Below are 21,715 nucleotides of genomic sequence, written 5' to 3' on the forward strand. Positions count from 1 at the left end.
GCTCTTCAGTTCTTCTTCGTTTTCTGCCATAAGGGTGGTGTCATCTGCATATCTGAGGTTATTGATATTTCTCCAGGATATCTTGATTCCAGCTTGTGCTTCCTCCAGTCCAGCGTTTCTCATGATGTACTCTGCATATAAGTTAAATAAGCAGGGTGACAATATACAGCCTTGACATACTCCTTTTCCTATTTGGAACCAGTCTGTTGTTCCATGTCCAGTTCTAACTGTTGCTTCCTGACCTGCATACAGATTTCTCAGGAGAGAGGTCAGGTGGTCTGGTATTCCCATCTCTTTGAGAATTTTTCACAGTTTGTTGTGATCCACACAGTCAAAGGCTTTGGCACAGTCAATAAAGCAGAAGTAGATATTTTTCTGGAACTCTCTTTTTTTTGTGATGATCCAGGGGATGTTGGCAATTTGATCTCTGGTTCCTCTGCCTTTTCTAAATCCAGCTTGAACATCTGGAAGTTCACAGTTCATGTATTGTTGAAGCCTGACTTGTAGAATGTTGAGCATTACTTTGCTAGTGCATGAAATGAGTGCAATTGTGTGGTAGTTTGAACATTCTTTGGCATTGCCTTTCCTTGGGATTGGAATGAAAACTGATCTTTTCCAGTGCTGTGGCCACTGCTGAGTTTTCCAAATTTGCTGGCGTATTGAGTGCAACACTTTCACAGCATCATCTTTTAAGATTTGAAGTAGTTCAACTGGAATTCTATCACCTCCACTAACTTTGTTCATAGTGATGCTTCCTAAGGCCCACTTGACTTTGCATTCCAGGATGTCTGGCTCTAGGTGAGGGATCTCACCCTCGTGGTTATCTGGGTCATGAATAACTTTTTTATATAGTCCTTCCATGTATTCTTGCCACTTCTTCTTAGTATGTTCTGCTTCTGTTAGGTACATACCATTTCTGTCCTTTATTGTTCCCATATTTGCATGAAATGTTCTCTTGGTCTTTAATTTTCTTGAAGAGATCTCTACTCTTTCTCATTCTGTTGTTTTCCTCTATTTCTTTGCATTGATCATTTGAGGAAGGCTTTCTTATGTCTCCTTGCTGTTCTTTGGAACTCTGCATTCAAATGGGTATATCTTGCCATTTCTCCTTTGCCTGTCACTTCTTTTCTTTTCTCACCTATTTGTAAGACCTCCTCAGACAACCATTTGGCCTTTTTGCACTTCTTTTTCTTGCGGATGGTCTTGATCACTGCCTCCTCTACCATGTAATGAAGCTCCGTCCATAGTCCTTCAGGCATTCTGTCCTTCAGATCTAATCCCTTGAATCTGTTTGTCACTTCCACTTAATAATCATAAGGGATTTGATTTAGGTCATACCTGAATGGTCTAATGGTTTTCCCCATGTTTTTAACTTTAAGTCTGAATTCTGCAACAAGGAGTTCATGATCTGAGCCACAGTCAGCTCCTGGTCTTGTTTTTGCTGACTGTATAGCGCTTCTCCATCTTTGGCTGCAAAGAATATAATCAATCTGATTTCAGTATTGACCATTTGGTGATGTCCATGTGTAGAGTTTTCCCTTGTGTTATTGGAAGAGGGTTTCTTAAACTAGAGGAGAATACAAATAGATTTTTTAAAATGTCACAGCTTTTTGGCTTTTAACTGTATACTTTGAGTCAGAAAATGGAAAAAAGATGATGTCCAAACCTTAAAGTAATAAATGTCTTTTTCAAAATTTTTTTTCAAGTGTGTGAAAAAAAAATGACTGTCATACTTTAAGAAGGTGTAAACCTAATTTTTAACAATTTCCTAGTAGAATTTCTCACTTAGTACTCATTAGTTGAAGAATTAAACAAGAAAAAGTCTATGTTAGGACCCACAACTACATTAAAAAAATAAAAAATTTAAGATATAATGTTTCCAAATATAATGTGCAGCTGCCCAATTTCAAAATGCTCCTAACCAGTAATAAGAAAAACTTCCCAAATCAGTTTCTGCAATCAACAGCTATTTTAAAACTTTCTATGCTAGTATGGAAATCTGTTAAAAAACAGATATCACTCTCTTGTTCAGTGGTTTTTACTTACATCTTATTCTGTAACTTCCTATTAATTAACACTGCCTTTAGCATTTTAAGTAACTTATTTAACATTTTATCATTTAAATATGTCATATGATATTGAATTAAAAAAAAAAACTTGTATAGGAGCAGCTTAAGCATCAGACAACTAACTTTTAACCGACTTATTTAAAGTAAAGTATGTTTTCTCATTTAGCTTCCCAGGTGGCACTAGTGGTAAAGAATCCACCTGCCAAAGCAGGAGATGTAAGAGACATGGGTGTGATCCCTGGTTTGGGAGGATCCTCTGGAGGTGGGCATGGCCACCTACTCCAGTATTCTTGCTTGGAGAATCCCATGGACAGAGGAGCCTGGCAGGCTACAGTCCATAGCGTCACAAAGAGTTGGACAGTACTGAAGCAACTTAGCTTGCACAAGCATCAACTGACTATCTTTTAACTTATGTATATGAGGTAAACTATTTTTTCTCATTTACGATTCTATCAATTAGGATGCTTCTAGCTGAAAGTAGCTGAAAATGTTTATTATGTTGTAGTAATGCAAGTCTTGCAGTAGGATAGGCTCCAGGGTTGGTTGATTGATAGCTTGATTATGCACTAATGGTCTTGACTTCCTTGGTATTGGCCTTTCCATGAAGAAGAGTGGTAATAAGAAGGCTATAGTACTTCCAAGCATTCCGAATCATGGGGAAAACAGGAAGGCTTGTTAAGTCATTTATTGCTGAGCCCAATCCCCCAAATTTCTGATCCCGTAGGTCTCAGTTCAGTCACTTAGTCGTGTCTGATTCTTTGCAACCCCATGGACTGCAGCACGCCAGGCCTCCCTGTCCATCACCAACTCCCAGAGTTTACTCAAACTCATGTGCAATGAGTCAGTGATGCCATCCAACCATCTCATTCTCTGTCCTCCCCTTCTACTCCTGCCTTCAATCTTTCCAGCATCAGGGTCTTTTCAAATGAGTCAGTTCTTAGCATTAGGTGGCCAAAGGATTGGAGTTTCAGCTTCAGGATCAGTCCTTCCAATTAATATTCAGGAGTGATTTCCTTTAGGATTGACTGGTTGGATCTCCTTGTGGTCCAAGGGACTGTCAAGAGTCTTCTCCAACGCCACAGTTCAAAAGCATAAATTGTTCGGTGCTCAGCTTTCTTTATAGTCCAACTCTCATATCCATACATGACTACTGGAAAAACCATTGCTTTGACTAGATGGACCTTTGTTGGCAAAGTAATGTCTCTGCTTTTTAATATGCTGTCCAGGTTGGTCATAACTTTTCTTCCAAGGAACAAGCATCTTTTAATTTCATGCCTGCAGTCACCATCTGCAGTAATTTGAGAGCCCCAATATACAAAGTCTGTCACTGTTTCCACTGTTTCCCCATCTATTTGCCATGAAGTGATGAGACCATATGCCAAAAATGGTCTTAGTTTTCTGAATGTTGAGTTTTAAGCCAACTTTTTCACTCTCCTCTTTCACTTTCATCAAGAGGCTCTTTAGTTCTTCTTCACTTTCTGCCATAAGGGTGGTGTCATCTGCATATCTGAGGTTTTTGGTATTTCTCCCAGCAATCTTGATTCCAGCTTGTGCTTCATCCAGTGCAGCATTTCTCATGACGTACTCTGCAATAAGTTAAATAAGCAGGGTGACAATATACAACCTTGATGTACTCCTTTCCCGATTTGGAACCAGTCTGTTATTCCATGCGCAGTTTTAACTGTTACTTCTTCAGCTGCATACAGATTTCTCGGGAGGCAGGGCAGGTGGTCTGGTACACCATCTCTTTAAGAATTGTCCACAGTTTGTTGTGATCCACACAGTCAAAGGCTCTGGCATAGTCAATAAAGCAGAAGTAGATGTTTTCCTGGAACTCTCTTGCTTTTTTGATGATACAGAGGATGTTGGCAATTTGATCTCTGGTTTCTCTGCCTTTTCTAAATCTAGTTTGAACATCTGGAATTTCACGGTTCATGTACTGTTGAAGCCTGGCTTGGAGAATTTTGAGCATTACCAGTAGGTCTGGGTAGGATCTAAAAACCTGCAATTCTTATAACTCAACAAGTGATCCTGAAACTACTGGTAGGTGGATGTTTGAGGATCACTGTAACACTCATTACAAGATGTACTTTATCATTTGGAGTAGAACAAAGCTCTTTTCACTCTCCTCATAGTGCCTGATGCCATTTCTAGTTTGTCAGCTCACTGTTAAATATTTTGTTAGGTTGGTGCAAACGTAATTGCAGTTTCAGACTGTGAATTTTAAATCATTTAAACTAGTATCAAATGCATCTTTATTAATCAAAGTAGAAATAATTACAGTTCACAAATTTCTGCCAGACAAAGTAAGTTTGTTTGTTTCCAGAGCATAGAAACTGTGCTTTGGAATTGACAAACTCTTGGAAAGCATTTTCTGCCTCCTGATGGTTCTGGAAGAATCTTCGCTGCAAGAAGTTGTCAAGGTGCTTGAAGAAGTGGTAGTCGGTTGGCAAGAGGTCTGGTGAATATGGCAGATGAGGCCAAACTTCACATCCCAATTCCTTCAACTTTTGAAGCGTTGGCTGTGCGATATGCGGTCAGGCTTTGTCATGGAGAATTGGGCACTTTCTGTCGACCAATGCCAGCTGCAGTTGTTGCAGTTTTCAGTGCATCTCATCAATTTGCTGGGCTTCCCTGGGGGCTCAGGTGGTAAAGAATCTGCCTGCAATAAGGAGACTCAGTTTTGAACCCTGGGTCAGGAAGATCCCTGGAGAAGGGAATGGCCACCCAATCCAGTAGTCTTTCTTGGAGAATACCCATGGACAGAGGAGCCTGGCGGGCTTCGGTCTATGGGGTCACCCAGAGTTGTACATGCCTGAGCAATTAACACTTTCACTTTCCATCAATTTGTTGCGCATACGTCTCCGATATAAGGGTTTCGCCAGGATTCAGAAAGCTGTAGTGGATCAGACGGGCAGCAGACCAACAAAGAGTGACCATGACCTTTTTAGGGTGCATGTTTGGCTTTGGGAAGTGGTTTGAAGTTTCTTCTTGGCCCAATCACTGAGCAATTCATAACCAGTTGCTGTGTAAAATCCACTTTTCATCGCACATCAAGATCTGGTTGAGAAATGGTTCATTGTTGTTGTGTAGATGATTCTTTTGATTTGCAGTCACCTCATGAGGCACCCACTTATCAAGCTTTTTCACCTTTCCAATTTGCTTCAAATACTGAATGACCATAGAATAGTTGACATTGAGTTCTTAGGCAGGTTCTTGTATAGTTGTAAGAGGATCAGCTTTGATGATACTCTCAATTGTTTATTGTCAACTTCCTATTACCCACTGCTGCTGCATTTATCTTCAAGGCTCTTGTCTCCTTTGCAAAAGTTATTGAATCACCACTGCACTGTATGTTCATTAGCAGTTCCTGGGCCAAAGGCACTATTGATGTTGTGAGTTGTCTCTGCTGCTGTACAACCCATTTTGAACCTGAATAAGAAAATCACTCAAATTTGCTTTTTCTCCAACATCCTTTCCCTAGTCTAAAATAAATATAAAGTAAACAGCAAATAGTAATGAGGAAATGAGCAAAAACAACAACAACACAAAGTGAGAAATTGCATTAAAATGATGTATAACAAAACCACATTTATTCAAGAATGTATTTCAATATCAAATGACAAAGTTCAACAATGCAAAACCTCAATTACTCTGCACCAACCTGGTAGAGTGGACCACTGCCCAGTATTCCCAGTAGTTGTGAAGTATGTTTCTTAGAAAATAGTTTGGGTCTCAACTTTTTGAACTGAGGACTGGTAGGATCGGTTCAAGCCACCAGTTTGCACTTCAGTTTACTTGTTCCTGTCTTGTAGAAAGCTCTTTTTCTTTCTAGAATCCACATTTTCCTAATCTCCCAAATAAAGGGGGATAATTTGACAATATTAAATTATTTTAAATACCTTCTGAAAGAGGCTACATGATTATCGTCTTTTATAATGAAAAAAGCAAAAATAAAGTTGTCTGAGCTTATACTGCTAATCTAATTTTCCATCTGATCTTTATTTTTTTGAATATTCAAATATTTATTTTACTGCATTAGTTGTGGCAGATAGGATCTTGGTTGCCTCATGTGGGATATTTCATTGCATGGGTATTAAGTATTGAGTACTGCCCAGAACAGATGAAATTTCACACTTGGATTTTGAACTCAGGTAACCATTTGAAATTAAAAAATAATGATGTTGAGGTGGTTTCTCCTGTGCAAGTAGGAAATTTCAGCTGAGCTTGTGCTTTGGATTCTAATGGCATGCGTATCAATGCCTGACTTAATACCCATGGCAATGATTAGTACCTATTTCGTTCAGATCAAGTTGTCCTAGCTAACCCTTTTGTGGTTTGGAGATGTGATTCATTTTTAAACCTTTGAAAATCCATGTTTCTTTGTTTGGTTTTTTGCTTTAACGGAAAGCAGAGACTCATGTTTTTGTTTGTTCATAGAAAACAAGAAGCAAAGTAACAGTGGGATTATGTTTATTCATTCAACAATGAAATTTTTTTATGATGACTCTTTTCCAGGTATTCACAGTTTGTTGTGATCCACACAGTCTAAGCCTTTAGCATAGTCAGTGAAGCAGAAGTAGATGCTTTTCTGGAATTCTCTTGCTTTTTTATGATCCAATGGATATTGGCAATTTGATCTCTGGTTCCTCTGCCTTTTCTAAATCCAGCTTGAACATTTGGGAGTTCTCAGTTCGTGTACTGTTGAAGCCTAACTTGGAGAATTTTCAGCATTACCTTGCTAGCTTGTGAAATGAGTGCAATTGTGCATTAGTTTGAACATTCTTTGGCATTGCCCTTCTTTGGGATTGGAATGAAAAGTGACCTTTTCTAGTCCTATGGCCACTGCTGAGTTTTCCAAATTTGCTGGCATATCGAGTGCAGCACTTTCACAGCATCATCTTTTAGGATTTTAAATAGCTCAGCTGGAATTCCATCGCCTCCACTTGATTTGTTCATAGTGTGGAAAATTCTTAAACAGATGGGAATACCAGACCACCTTACCTGTCTCCTGAGAAACCTGTATGCAGGTCAAGAAGCAACAGTTAGAACTGGACATGGAACAACGGACTGGTTCCAAATTGGGAAAGGAGTACATCAAGGCTATATATTGTCACCCTGCTTATTTAACTTATTGCAGAGTACATCATGCGAAATCCCAGGCTGGATGAAGCACAAGCTGGAATCAAGATTGCCCAGAGAAATATCAATAACCTCAGATGCAGATGACATCACTCTTATGCAGAAAGTGAGAAGGAACTAAAGAGCCTCTTGATGAAGGTGAAAGAGGAGAGAGAGTGAAAAAGTTGGCTAAAATTCAACATTCAAAATACTAAGATCATGGGATCTGGTCCCATTACTTCATGGCAAATAGATGAGGAAACAATGGAAACAGTGACAGACTTTATTTTGGGGGGCTCCCAAATCACTGCAGATGGTGACTGCAGCCATGAAATTAAAAGACACTTGCTCCTTGGAAGAAAAACTATGACAAAGCTAGACAGCATGTTAAAAAGCAAAGACATTACTTTGCTGACAAAGGTCTATTTGGTCAAAGTTACGTTTTTTTCAGTAGTCATGTATGGATGTGAGAATTGGACCGTAAAAAAGGCTGAGGGCCAAAGAACTGACACTTTTGAACTGTGGTTTTGGAGAAGACTCTTGAAAGTCCTCTGGACTGTCCTAAATGAAATCAACCCTGAATATTTATTGGAAGAACTAATGCTGTAGCTGAAGCTTCAATACTTTGGCCACTTGATGCAAAGAACTGACTATTGGAAAAGACCCTGATGTTGGGAAAGATTGAAGGCAGGAGGAGAAGGGGATGACAGAGAATGAGATGGTTGGATGGTATCACCAACTCAATGGACATGAATTTGAGCAAGCTCCGGGAGATGGTGAAGGACAGGGAAGCCTGGGGTGCCGCAGTCCATGGGGTTGCAAAGAGTCGGACACAACTGAGTGACTGAACAACAACAAAAGTTTTCAGATTATCCATTTATTCAATAGGTCTTTTATTATATATTTACTATAGACAATATATTTTTGGACTAGAGATGAATTATGGCAGCTTGAAAACTGGACAGAGTGGCTTTTAAGTGGGTAATTTTAACCTCAAATCTTACATTGTATATGTAATGGGGAATATTCTATGGCTATTTTCCATGGAAATAATCAAGTGCAGAGTTGGTTCTTGGACATGAAGTCACACTCACTTTTCCTCCTTCTTTCTTTCCTCACTCACCTGCACCTCGACCTGCCCTTATCTCCAACCCAGAAGATTGGTAGTACTATGTACCAAACACCCCAAATATCACTGCATGCTCAGAACACTTGAACGGGGGACCTGAGTCATAGTTGGAATACACTTCTTTTAAAATTAAAAGAATATACTTTAAATTCCCTTGCTTCTACTGCTCATTTTTGAGCCCATTTGATTTTTATTCTTGCTTCCAGTTTTTATACTTCCAGTACTGCTAAAACATAGAACCAAGGAGATCTATAGCAATACTGGCAGGTTGTTGCTGTGACACTCATTTCATAGGACATTTCTTGGAATAAGACTGTATTTTCCCAAATGTGACCCTTAGCATGTCCTTTAGCTTGTCCTTTATCCTGTAAGAAGAAAAATACTTCTCTTGTTCTGTTGGAGTGAGTCAACTTACAAAAATAAAGTATTGTCTTCTCCAGAAAATTGCAGATGAAGGTAAACTTCCAAACTCATTCTATGAGGCCACCATCACCCTAATTCCAAAACCAGACAAAGATGCCACAAAAAAAGAAAACTACAGGCCAATATCACTGATGAACATAGATGCAAAAAATCTTTAACAAAATTCTAGTAAACAGAATCCAACAACATATTAAAAAATCATACACCATGACCAAGTGGGCTTTATCCCAGGAATGCAAGGATTCTTTAATATCCACAAATCAATCAATGTAATATACCACATTAACAAATTGACAGATAAAAACCATATGATTATCTCAATAGATGCAGAGAAAGCCTTTGACAAAATTCAACACTCATTTATGATTAAAACTCTCCAGAAAGCAGGAATAGAAGGAACATACCTCAACATAATAAAAGCTATATATGACAAACACACAGCAAGCATCACCCTCAATGGTGAAAAATTGAAAGCATTTCTCCTGAAATCAGGAACAAGACAAGGGTGCCCACTCTCACCACTACTATTCAACATAGTGTTGGAAGTTTGGGCCACAGCAATCAGAGCAGAAAAAGAAGTAAAAGGAATCCAGATAGGAAAAGAAGAAGTGAAACTCTCACTGTTTGCAGATGACATGATCCTCTACATAGAAAACCCTAAAGACTCTACCAGAAAATTACTAGAGCTCATCAACGAATATAGTAAAGTTGCAGGATATAAAATTAACACACAGAAATCCCTTGCATTCCTATACACTAACAATGAGAAAACAGAAAGAGAAATTAAGGAAACAATACCATTCACCATTGCAACAAAAAGAATAAAATACTTAGGAGTATATCTACCTAAAGAAACAAAAGACCTATACATAGAAAACTATAAAACACTGATGAAAGAAATCAAAGAGGACACAAACAGATGGAGAAACATACCGTGTTCATGGATTGGAAGAATCAATATTGTCAAAATGGCTATTCTACCCAAAGCAATCTGTAGATCCAATGCAATCCCTATCAAGCTACCAACGGTATTTTTCACAGAACTAGACCAAAGAATTTCACAATTTGTATGGAAATACAAAAAACCTCGAATAGCCAAAGTAATCTTGAGAAAGAAGAATGGAACTAGAGGAATCAACCTGCCTGACTTCAGACTCTACTACAAAGCCACAGTCATCAAGACAGTATGGTCCTGGCACAAAGACAGAAATATAGATCAATGGAACAGAATAGAAAGCCCAGAGATAAATCCATGAACCTATGGACACCTTATCTTTGACAAAGGAGGCAAGGATATACAATGGAAAAAAGACAACCTCTTTAACAAGTGGTGCTGGGAAAACTGGTCAACCACTTGTAAAAGAATGAAACCAGAACACTTTCTAACACCATACACAAAAATAAACTCAAAATGGATTAAAGATCTAAATGTAAGACGAGAAACTATAAAACTCCTAGAGGAGAACATAGGCAAAACACTCTCCGACATAAATCACAGCAAGATCCTCTATGACCCACCTCCCAGAATATTGGAAATAAAAGCAAAACTAAACAAATGGGACCTAATGAAACTTAAAAGCTTTTGCACTACAAAGGAAACTATAAGTAAGGTGAAAAGACAGCCCTCAGATTGGGAGAAAATAATAGCAAATGAAGCAACAGACAAAGGATTAATCTCAAAAATATACAAGCAACTCTTGAAGCTCAATTCCAGAAAAATAAATGACCCAATCAAAAAATGGGCCAAAGAACTAAACAGACATTTCTCCAAAGAAGACATACAGATGGCTAACAAACACTTGAAAAGATGCTCAGCATCACTCATTATTAGAGAAATGCAAATCAAAACCACAATGAGGTACCATTACACACCAATCAGGATGGCGGCTATCCAAAAGTCTACAAGCAATAAATGCTGGAGAGGGTGTGGAGAAAAGGGAACCCTCTTACACTGTTGGTGGGAATGCAAACTAGTACAGCCGCTATGGAAAACAGTGTGGAGATTTCTTAAAAAACTGGAAATAGAACTGCCATATGACCCAGCAATCCCACTTCTGGGCATACACACCGAGGAAACCAGATCTGAAAGAGACACGTGCACCCCAATGTTCATCACAGCACTGTTTATAATAGCCAGGACATGGAAGCAACCTAGATGCCCATCAGCAGATGAATGGATAAGGAAGCTGTGGTACATGTACACCATGGAATATTACTCAGCCGTTAAAAAGAATTCATTTGAATCAGTTCTAATGAGATGGATGAAACTGGAGCCCATTATACAGAGTGAAGTAAGCCAGAAAGATAAAGAACATTATAGCATACTAACACATATATATGGAATTTAGAAAGATGGTAACGATAACCCTATATGCAAAACAGAAAAAGAGACACAGAAGTACAGAACAGACTTTTGAACTCTGTGGGAGAAGGCGAGGGTGGGATGTTTTGAAAGAACAGCATGTATATTATCTAGGGTGAAACAGATCACCAGCCCAGGTGGGATGCATGAGACAAGTGCTCGGGCCTGGTGCACTGGGAAGACCCAGAGGAATCGGGTGGAGAGGGAGGTGGGAGTGGGTATCGGGATGGGGAATGCGTGTAACTCTATGGCTGATTCATATCAATGTATGACAAAAACCACTGAAATGTTGTGAAGTAATTAGCCTCCAACTAATAAAAAATAAAAAAAAAATTAAAAAAAAAATAAAAACCAGATTAAGCACAGATTCCACACCAGCACAGACTAGTATCTTGTCTTTAAAAAGGACAAAAAGTATAGGAAGGAGAAGGAGGGTCAGATTGTCACATTTACTAAGACTTACTTTATACTAGGAACTGTGCTAGACACTTGACATAGTTTAACTTAATGTTTACATTAGCAAAGGGCAAATATGATTGTTGTCTGTATAAACAGGAAAAGATTGCACAAACTGGATAATTGGTAGAAAATTTAATAAAGGGGCTATTTACAGAGCCATGGGCAGTAATAGTGGAAACCAACAAGAGAGAGTAGTGTAATCTGCAATGAGAAGCGACAGAGAACCAAGGCGAAGTTACAGCTGGATAACCAATGTCCAGGAAGAGAGGAGGGACTGCTGTGGAAGATGGAGGCTGCCTTGGAAGGAAATAACCTGCCTCCCTCTGTTTCCCGCCAGCTCCCCATTGGGTAACCCCAATCAGAATCATGAGCCATAGAGTCTGTTGATGCAGTCCCTGTATTCAGTCTCCTAAGACACAGAACAAGGTAACGAATGGTAGAGTGGAAAAGGAGGGTAAATTAGGGGTATCAGCCATATTGTCCCATTTTAAAGATGAGCAAATTGAGAGTCAAAGGAAATAATAACTTTTGCAGGTCACAGAAGCAAAGCAAAATTTAAACTCAGATCTCTCAAAGTTCTCTTTGCAATCATTGTTATGTACTAACTATGGTATTGACCTTGGTAAAGAGAAAAGTAATTTGTAATTTCATCATAGGGAGTTTTCCCAAGATTCCAACTCCGTTTTTCTCATTTAACCCTCACAGCTTTAACATCCCCAGGCCTATACTCAAGTGTGTACTTGAATCATCACATTTCAACTGGATCCTTGGGTACTTTCTTTGTGCCATCTCTCTTTCATCTGCTCTGATTATTTCCTAACATGAACAATTCTATTGATGATTTTTTACTCAAGTCAACAAATATTTATAAATTGCCCAGTATGCACCCTAAGTGTTTTTGACACTGCAGAAGATATGACTGACAGATGTGAATAATAAAAAATGCAAAATACTGGAAGTCAAATATAATGAAGCTTATAAGTGTATGGCACATGCAGTAAAGGATTAGAGGCCTAGGAGGATGATGCTCAGAGGGAATCAGCAAAGATTGAGAAAGCCTTGATGCAAAGGGACATGTTCAGAGGAACATGAAAAGACAAACAAGGTTTAATATATACATATGGGAAGGATATTTGGGGTCTTTAGATTGGAACCTTCGGTACTGGAGAGGGGAAATTGTTCAGGGACTAGGCTTTTCCTACATGAAATGAAAGCAAACGTGATAGAAGAAGTTAGCTCTGGAGGAACACACTCTGCTCCTCTGTGGCCTTCCCAGATTTTCTCCATCCTCATTCCCCCTCCTCCCAGTTTGGAGCATCTCCTTTTCCCAGCAATGTCAGCTGTTTTCAGTTGCATGGTATTCAGGAAAACCTGTCTGTCCTTTCTCAACATAAGTCTTTGTTTATTGACTTTTAGCACTAAATTAAACATGTGTTTAAGGGCTCAGCTTATGGCACAAAAATAGACATAATAGATCAATGGAAGAGAATAGAAAGCCCAGAAATAAACCCACATTCTTAAGGTCAATTAATCTATGATAAAGGAGGCAAGAATATGCAATGGAGAAAAGACAATCTCTTCAACAATTGATGATGGGAAAACTGGACAGCTACAGATAAAAGAATGAGATTAGAATATTCTCTAACACCATATACAAAAATAAATTTAAAAAAATTAAATTCAAAATGGATTAAAGACCTAAATGGATCAAAGACCAAATACTATATAAAACTAGAGGAAAATATAGGCAGAACACTCTTTGACATAAATCACAGTAATGTTTTGGGGTATCCCTCTCCTAAAGTAAAGGAAGTAAAAGCAAAAATGAACAAATGGTACCTAATTAAACTTAAAAGCTTTTGTACAGCAAAGAAAACCATCCACAAAACAAAAAGACAACCTACCAAATGGGAGAAAATATTTGCAAATGATATGACCAATAAGGGATTAATATGAAATATATATAAACAACTCATACAACCCAGCATCAAAAAAAAAAAAAATCAACCCAATTAAAAAATGAGCAGAAGAACTGCATATACGTTTCTCCAAAGAGGAAATGCAGATGGTCAACAGGCATATGAAAAGATGTTCAACACTGCTAATCATCAGGGAAATACAAATCAAAACTACAATGAGATATCACCTCACACCTGTGAATAGGCACAAACTAGTAGGTTTAAGGGGGAATATAGCCAATATTTTGTAATAAATATAAATAGAAAGTAAACCTTAAAAAAAATATTGTCTTCATATGCTTTTAAAGATTCAAAATATGACAGCTTTTTCTTCTAGCAGCTATGTAAAATTTCTTAATTGCTAACGTTGAGTAGTTTAAACAAGTTAAAAGTCAAGACATTGAGGAGAGATTTAAAAATAACCTTTCCTAAGTTAATTTTAAATCCTAAAGGCCACCTATATCTTTATAATCCAGGTTTATAAAAATGCCAGCTATCAAATTTGATACCAAAAACAGGATACCTCACAACCTTTGTGTAATAAGGCACAGTATAAATTAAATTAGAACATCATGTCTGTCCTTCTTCAATATTCCCTCTTTGTAATATTCCCCAAAGAAGAGATGTCTGACAAATTTCCCCTCTACTGCTCATGTGTGACCACCTTTTGAATCAGACATATTTAATTTTATAGGTTATTTTAACAAAATGGGGGTAAAGATTTTTAGAGCATTTATTTCTAAAGAAGAATTAAGAGGAAACTTGAACATAATACCTTTTGTTGCCATCAATCTTATTTTAGCTCCTAATAGTCCATACATTAGCTGGTTTTTCTGTATGATAATTTTAAACTCTCATAGCTTATAATTCACAGCCTATCTTCATCTTTATCAGATGATCTTTGAGGGGAAAAAGGGTGGTTATTATGTCTAGATGTATATATGAAGTCTCATAATATAAATGCATGTTGTGTGTATATACACACATAAATGTAGGTAATGCCGTGTTCCTACATTTTAGCCCCCTTCCCCCAGAGTTGAGGAGGTGGGGACTGCTGCATCAAAGTTTCATGCAGGTTAACTTATCAGAGGAGATGCTGGGAGAAGGGAGATTGCTGAAGCTTGTGGCCAAAGCATTCCCCACTGCTCCTACTTGAATATTGCTAACAAACGATACTTTCACTAACACAGGAAGTCAAAGATGGTGTTAGTAATACTGGCCAGCTTGGTGGAGGTGGTGTATAGGTGTAGAACAGAGGATCGGAAGGACTGATGTTGAAGCTGAAGCTCCAATATTTTGGCCAACCGATGTGAAGAGCTGACTCATTTGGAAAAGACCCTGATGTTGGGAAAGATTGAAGGCAGGAGGAAAAGGGGACGACAGAGGTTGAGATGGTTAGATGGCATCACCGACTCAATGGACATGAATTTGGGTAAACTCTGGGAGTTGGTGATGGGACAGGGAGGCCTTGTGTGCTGTGGTTCATGGGGTCGCAAAGAGTTGGACACGACTGAGTGACTGAACTGACTGACTGTAGAGATATGTTGATGAGACTTAAGAATCAGCTAAGTGGCTGAAAGCTACCCTTTACAGGTTTTTGCTACTGCCATGCCCTGGAATTTGTGAGCTAACTGCCAGTGGGTTAAGAATGAAGTATGTAACAATTTTTCTGGACAGCTCAGTTCAGCTCAGTTCAGTCACTCAGTCATGTCCGACTGTTTGTGACCCCATGGACTGCAGCACGCCAGGCCTCCCTGTCCATCACCAACTCCTGGAGTCCACCCAAACCCATGTCCATTGAGTCAGTGATGCCATCCAACCATCTCATCCTCTGTTGTCCTCTTCTCCTCCTGCCCTCAATCTTTCCCAGCATCAGGGTCTTTTCAAATGAGTCAGCTCTTCGCATCAGGTGGCCAAAATATTGGAGTTTCAGCTTCAACATCAGTCCTACCAATGAACACCCAGGACTGATCTCCTTTAGGATGGACTGGTTGGATCTCCTTGCAGTCCAAGGGACTCTCAAGAGTCTTCTCCAACGCCACAGTTCAAAAGCATCAATTCTTCTGCACTCAGCTTTCTTGATAGTCCAACTCTCACATCTATACACGACCACTGGAAAAACCATAGCCTTGACTAAACGGACCTTTGTTGACAAAGTAATGTCTCTGCTTTTTAATATGCTGTCCAGGTTGGTCATAACTTTCCCTCCAAGGAGTAAGCGTCTTTTAAATTCATGCTGCAATCACCATCTGCAGTGATTTTGGAGCCCAGAAAAATATAGTCAGCCACTGTTTCCACATCTATTTGCCATGAAGTGATGGGACCAGATGCCATGATCTTAGTTTTCTGAATGTCGAGCTTTAAGCTAATTTTTTCACTCTCCTCTTTCACTTTCATCAAGAGGCTCTTTAGTTCTTCTTCACTTTCTGCCATAAAGGTGGTGTCATCTGCATAACTGAGGTATTGATATTTCTCCAGGAAATCTTGATTCCAGCTTGTGCTTCCTCCAGCCCAGCGTTTCTCATGATGTACTCTGCATATAAATTAAATAAGCAGGGTGACAATATACAGCCTTGACATACTCCTTTTCCTATTTGGAACCAGTTTGTTGTTCCATGCCCAGTTCTAACTGTTGCTTCCTGACATACATACAGGTTTCTCAAGAGGCAGGTCAGGTGGTCGGGTATGCCCATCTCTTTCAGAATTTTCCACAGTTTGTTGTGATCCACACAGTCAAAGGCTTTGGCATAGTGGACAACGTTGGTGTTAATCAGGTTTTTTGTCTTGGCAATACGGATAATGGCTTTCACGATTGAGACAACCAAAGAGTAAAATTCCATTGTAAGTTACTTTAGATATAAACCATGGAGTGATAAATCTACGGGGGAGGTATTAAGTACGAATTCAGTGTCAATGCAGTAGTACTGCAGTTTACAACAGATAACTGTGAAAAGTTGCCTTAGAAAAAATTTTCTCCATTAAATCAAAGCAATTTAATGGAGAATTACCCTCTATTTTGTAAGATCATATGTTAATAACAATGTCTATACCTGTGCATTACCTACTTTAGATTTTTTTTTTTTTAGATATTTTTTTAATGTGATGCTGTGCTGTCAAGGTTCACAGTAACAATCATTCCAAATTGAATAAAACATTGAGCAAGAGATAGAACTTTCATTGTTGTACCAATCATAATCTTACATGTATCAGCCTTAAACAAACAAAAATCATTAAGCATACAAGCCAAAGATGGCTATATATACAATGTGATTTTAGGGTTTCACTTTTGAAATTTTAAAGTGACCTCATGGAATCAAATCGCGATGTTTCTTCAATCTATAAAGCTGCCCAGAATTTTTGATCCTAGACTAGTTGCACTTATCCTGGGGCCAAACAGAACAGGAAACTCTGTCCCTTTGTTTATTTTGAGGCTGAACATGTGGTAAGAGAGCACATTAGGCTATGTTACAGGACCTGAGGGGTAAGGGGCAAAATTTTCAACAGGCCTAAGAGTAGATGAAGAAAAACACCTCTAAGCATATAAGCAAAGATGTTTCTTTTGCCATATCCTGAGTTCTTTGCAGGATGCGCTGGAACTCATCAGGTACAGACCTGCCCTCTAGTGGATTTGGGTGCGAGAGGATTTAGGTTCAACCTCTGCTATGTCAGATTAGACACAACCGTCCAGCAAAACTGACTTGATGGGGGTCTAGGTTAGGTGCTGAGCAAGGGGAAATTTCAAGTGCCCAAAGAGGCTGAAGGTAACGCCGGTTCCTCAGCTTCCATCTGGGGGCGCGAGGCTTTCAGCTGTTCTAGCCTTTCAGGTTGCACACTGGAACCGATGATCTCGGCTCCCTCTGCCCGAGTACGCTGAGGCTGAACCCCATTGGGATGGAACTTTGAGACGTGGCCCTGCGGGGACCTGCCCCACGGTCAGCGCAGAGCAGCCGTGACAGGCCCGCAAACAAGGCTGCGGGTCCCCGCGTCGCCCGCCCAGATTGTGACGGCCGCCCGGCGGGAGGGGCTCCCCGTCTCATAGTCCGGGCGCTCAAACATCTCGTGGGCCGCGAACATGGCTGCGCCTGCCCGCTCGGACCGACCCCGCGGCTGCCTCCTGAGGAGGAGCGGCAGGCGCGGGGGAGCGGGTGGCTCTTCCACACTTGCGCCCGGCAGGTGCGTAGAAAGGCCGAGCACGTCTCCGGGGTAGGATAGGGGTGACAGCAGGGTAGATGGGATCGGAGCGGGCGCCCCTAGCCGCAGCCCGCTACGAACCGGCAACCGGGCCTCCGCTCACTTCCGCCGTCCCCGCCCGGGCGTGCTAGTGCGCCTGCGCCCGCGCCCCTCTCGGCGGAAGTGGTGGCGACAAAGCTCGGTCCGCGGGCGCCCGGGAGTGCGGGGCGGACCCGGGGTGCGGGGCGCGCCGGGCCGGCGGGCGGCGGGGAGGGCGGAGCCCAGGAGGAGGAGGCGGGAGCAGGCCAGCACGGCCGCATCGAGCCCAGGCCGGCTCGAGACCGGTCTCCTCACCTGCTCCCCTTCCCGCCCCGCCCGCCCTCCCGGTCACCGCCCTCACGCCGAGAGAGGCGCCCGTACGGCGCCGCCGCTTGGCAAGCCGCTCCCGCGAGCTTGCGGGTGAGTCCCCCGCAGCCCAGAGAGGGGTCTGGGGTTTGGGGGTGGGCTTCCGGATTACCCACTGTCCCCCAGTTTCCAGAAACTTCTAGGTCCGGGGGGGCGTCTCCGGGGCGCTGCCCGGCCGGCGTGAGTTGGGGGATGCGGGCGGCCGGGGCGCGGGCGCGGGGCCTGGAGCTCCTGGGGCGGTGGGCGGCGGTCCCTCCCCGCCCCCGTCAGCGCTGCTTCTCCGGTTTCTCTTGCAGATGCTGCTGCTAGGGGTGGTGGGCGCAGCCGCGGGCCGCGTGGCCGGGAGCGGGGGTGACGGCCTGGGATTCCGGGGGCTTCTCTTGTTCTCCTCCTCTCCTTCTTCCCAGTGTGGCCGCGGCTGACACTAAAGACTTTGTAGCCATCAACCCAAGTGCAGTTTCGATGGAAGATGAAGGTAAAGGCCCCCCGGCAAGCGGGTTGCAGCGCGGAGTTGAGGGTGTGGTGGTTGGCTTTTAAGTTGTCTTTCTACACGTTTTTGGTTTTGATTTTATTTTTTCCCTTCAATTGTGAAGTGTCCAAGGAATTGCTTTCCTGAGATATCTAGCTTGTATTTTCGTAACATAGGGAGTTTTGGGAATTACGATTCTGTTGGTGACTGAGCTTGATAATGCTTTCCCGAGGAACCTGCTTTCTTTAGCTTGGGGTTTGGAAGGGAAGTTTTCATTTCAGATGGCATCTCTGCTGTTTCCATAGCTCTCAGAGAGGAATCACTCCAGGGGAGGTGGAGATGGGAAGGGAAGGCTCTGCACTGCATCCCTCTGAATTTGCCTTTATTTAACTGGATTCATTTATAAGAAAGAAAACAATTTTTTTATTAAGTTCAGTTTTTGGGAAAAAAATTCAGTGTTTTTCAGTTAACAAAAATCAACTCTGACTTTAGCTAAATATTATGAAGTGGTTTCCTTTCTTAAAAGTTCCTCCTCATTTCAAAACATGCCTTAGGAGGTTGACAGTGGAACCTGTCCGTCCACTGGACGCTGCAAATACACCGGATTATCATTCACATGTTACTCGATTCCTTTGGCCTTATAAAGTATTTAATTCTTTCATACACAGCAGTGTTTTTTTTTTTTTTAAATCGTTGAACATCTCTGAATAAATGTCGTTGTTTTTTCCCTCTTGAAAGAACCACACTATACTTTGCACTGACTTGTGTGTGATCATCCCCCCCTTTTTTTTTTAAAGTGGGGCTGCAAGATGCTATGAAAGATGTTTACAGATCACATTTTGTCCTCATGTATCTTTGGTTTTTTAAATCTGCACCTTACAGAGGAGCTGCAGTTGGGCTTTCTGGCTGCTTTCTAATTTGTTTTTCCATTGTTGAAAACATAAGGTTGATTGTACTAAGTAGGACTAGTTATTTTAAAATAGACATTTCTTATATGTGATAATCTGTTTTGTTGTTCTGAGACCCCTGGGATGTGAGGGAAATACGACAAAAGGCATGATTATCTTGCTTAATTTTACTCTGGATGGATAATTAGTGGAAGACATTTTATGAAATGCTAATGTAAATAACTGCAGAAGATTTTTACTGTCTAATTGGATCTTTAGAAACAGCATTCGAAAGCAGTAATTTTTGCTGGTAGTATGGAAAATCACTTTCCTGAATTTTTTTCTGCCTTGTCTATATTAATAGGTTTAAGGAAGGCAGATCTTTTCCTCACAAGAGACAAAGAATATTAAATGCATTCATATACCTGTTGGTAGTTGCATCTTAAATAACATGTGAAGCTTGATCTGCTTTTAGAATGTTACCAGATTTAAGAGTGTAGTCTAAAGTCAGTGGATTGTTACATGTTGCTTTTTTGTTTCTTGTGCTCATGAAAAGGAGTATGATTCATAAAGCTGATTCTCATTGTTGGGGTGGGAGGGAGAGGTTGTGAGATGGGATGAGGTGGGAGGGAGAGGTTGTGAGATGGGATGAGGTGGGAGGGAGAGGTTGTGAGATGGGATGAGGTGGGAGGGAGAGGTTGTGAGATGGGATGAGGTGGGAGGGAGAGGTTGTGCCTTGGAAGCCTGGTGTACACTTGTGGCTGACTGAGTCTTGGTACTTTATGGTTAAATAATGATTTGGCCTCATAGTAAAAGATTATTCAATTCTTAAAAACTGATGGGGGTTTCTGCCTCATAATAATTGAGGCCATTTTTGTCAGTTTTTCATTCCCATAGTACTGTTTTTTTTTCCATTTTCTTAAACATTTTTAAGAACTTGTTTATAGCCTAGAAGTTTTCAAAACCGATTGGCCATTTTGAAATACATAGATCGCTTTCCTTTTTATAGACCGTGTTCTCTTTCAGATAAGATATATTAGCATCTTATGGGTGTGAAACAAATGGATTGGAATTATACCTTAACTACTAGAAGTTGTGTGACTTTTAAGTAAATTCATCTTGCTGAGCCCCTGTGGAAACGTCTATAAATGGGATTGATAATATTTAGCTTACATATTTAGGAGAGTTAAATGAGAAACCCTGTATAAATTCTCTTGGGATAGAGAAAGGCTAGCCTTGAAGATATGCACTGTGGAACCAGACAACTTGATTTGAGTGCTGGATCCCCACTTACCATCATGTGGCCTTGTGTACATTAATAAAGCTGGTTTTGTTTCGGTTTCTTTATCTGTGAAATAAAGATATTGATAGAGTTTACCTAGGTGATGCAGTGATAGAGAATCCGCCTGCCAGTGCAGAAGATGCAGGAGACGTCAGTTCGATCCCTGGTAGGATAGATGCAGTGGAGTAGGAAATGGCAACCCACTCCGGTATTCTTTCCTGGAAAATCCCATGGACAGAGGAGCCTGTTAGGCTACAGTTCATGGGGGTCTCAAAGAGTCAAACATGACTGAGCAACTGAGCATACACACACACACACCATGTGAGTAGCATTTAGGTTGTTAGTGTTCAGAAAAAGTATGTGGCATACAGTAGTGCTCAATAAATGTTAATTGTAACTAGCCTTGCCTAGTGTTTACATAGTAATGTTGTTATAACATTGAATATTCAAAGGGGGTACAGTAGTGGCCAGAATGCTCTGTATGAAGTTGTCATTATTAATTACGGAATGGGTAGAGTTAAGGGCAGAATTTTCTTTAGTGTTAAGGCCCTAAGCCCATAGAGAAAAATTGGAGCTCTGCCAACAAACCAGGGGACTGTGTAAAAAGAGACAGGCTTAGATTTGAATCCTGACAGGTATTTTTTTTCCTCTCCTAAAAGTCTCACGAGTTACTCAGTTTCTAAAGCTTTCTTAGCTGCTAAGTTTTTCCATCTGTAAATGGGCTAAAAATGCCTTTTTTTTGGAAGGTGAGTGTAAGGAGAGAATGAAGCCTGGTATGTAAAGTGCCCAGGAGGATGGCTGACACACAGCCTGCTGAGTGTCTGGGTGATTGCTTGCTGCTGTTCCCCAGAAACAGGCTCCTCCGATTGGTGTGTAGGTAAGTTGCACCTCCCTCCAGGTGCACGCAGGATGGAATTGCCAGTGGTCCCGGGGGCAGGGGCCTGGAGGTCCTAGGGCGTGTGCCATGTCTCCACCTTCATC

At 40.9% G+C, this 21,715-nt stretch overlaps 1 protein-coding gene across 3 annotated transcripts in view; it reads left to right on the plus strand.

Annotated features, from left to right (window-relative positions):
* ATP2C1 (ATPase secretory pathway Ca2+ transporting 1) overlaps window positions 1–21,715 on the plus strand; it is a 151,561-nt gene that overhangs the window by 13,778 nt on the left and 116,068 nt on the right. Inside the window, exons 1-2 of one of the 3 annotated variants that reach the window (XM_061167572.1) lie at window positions 18,025–18,150; window positions 18,393–18,571. The exons of 1 other annotated variant lie outside the window; for it this stretch is intronic. In XM_061167572.1, coding sequence (XP_061023555.1) covers window positions 18,566–18,571 — 6 coding nt within the window. In that variant the 5' untranslated portion in view covers window positions 18,025–18,150; window positions 18,393–18,565. Of the gene's footprint in view, window positions 1–18,024; window positions 18,151–18,392; window positions 18,572–21,715 lie in introns of those variants that run through there. One more of the 3 variants, XM_061167574.1, reaches the window with a different exon arrangement.

Source organism: Dama dama, chromosome 19 (assembly GCF_033118175.1).
Source record: "Dama dama isolate Ldn47 chromosome 19, ASM3311817v1, whole genome shotgun sequence".
Classification (NCBI taxonomy): domain Eukaryota; kingdom Metazoa; phylum Chordata; class Mammalia; order Artiodactyla; family Cervidae; genus Dama; species Dama dama.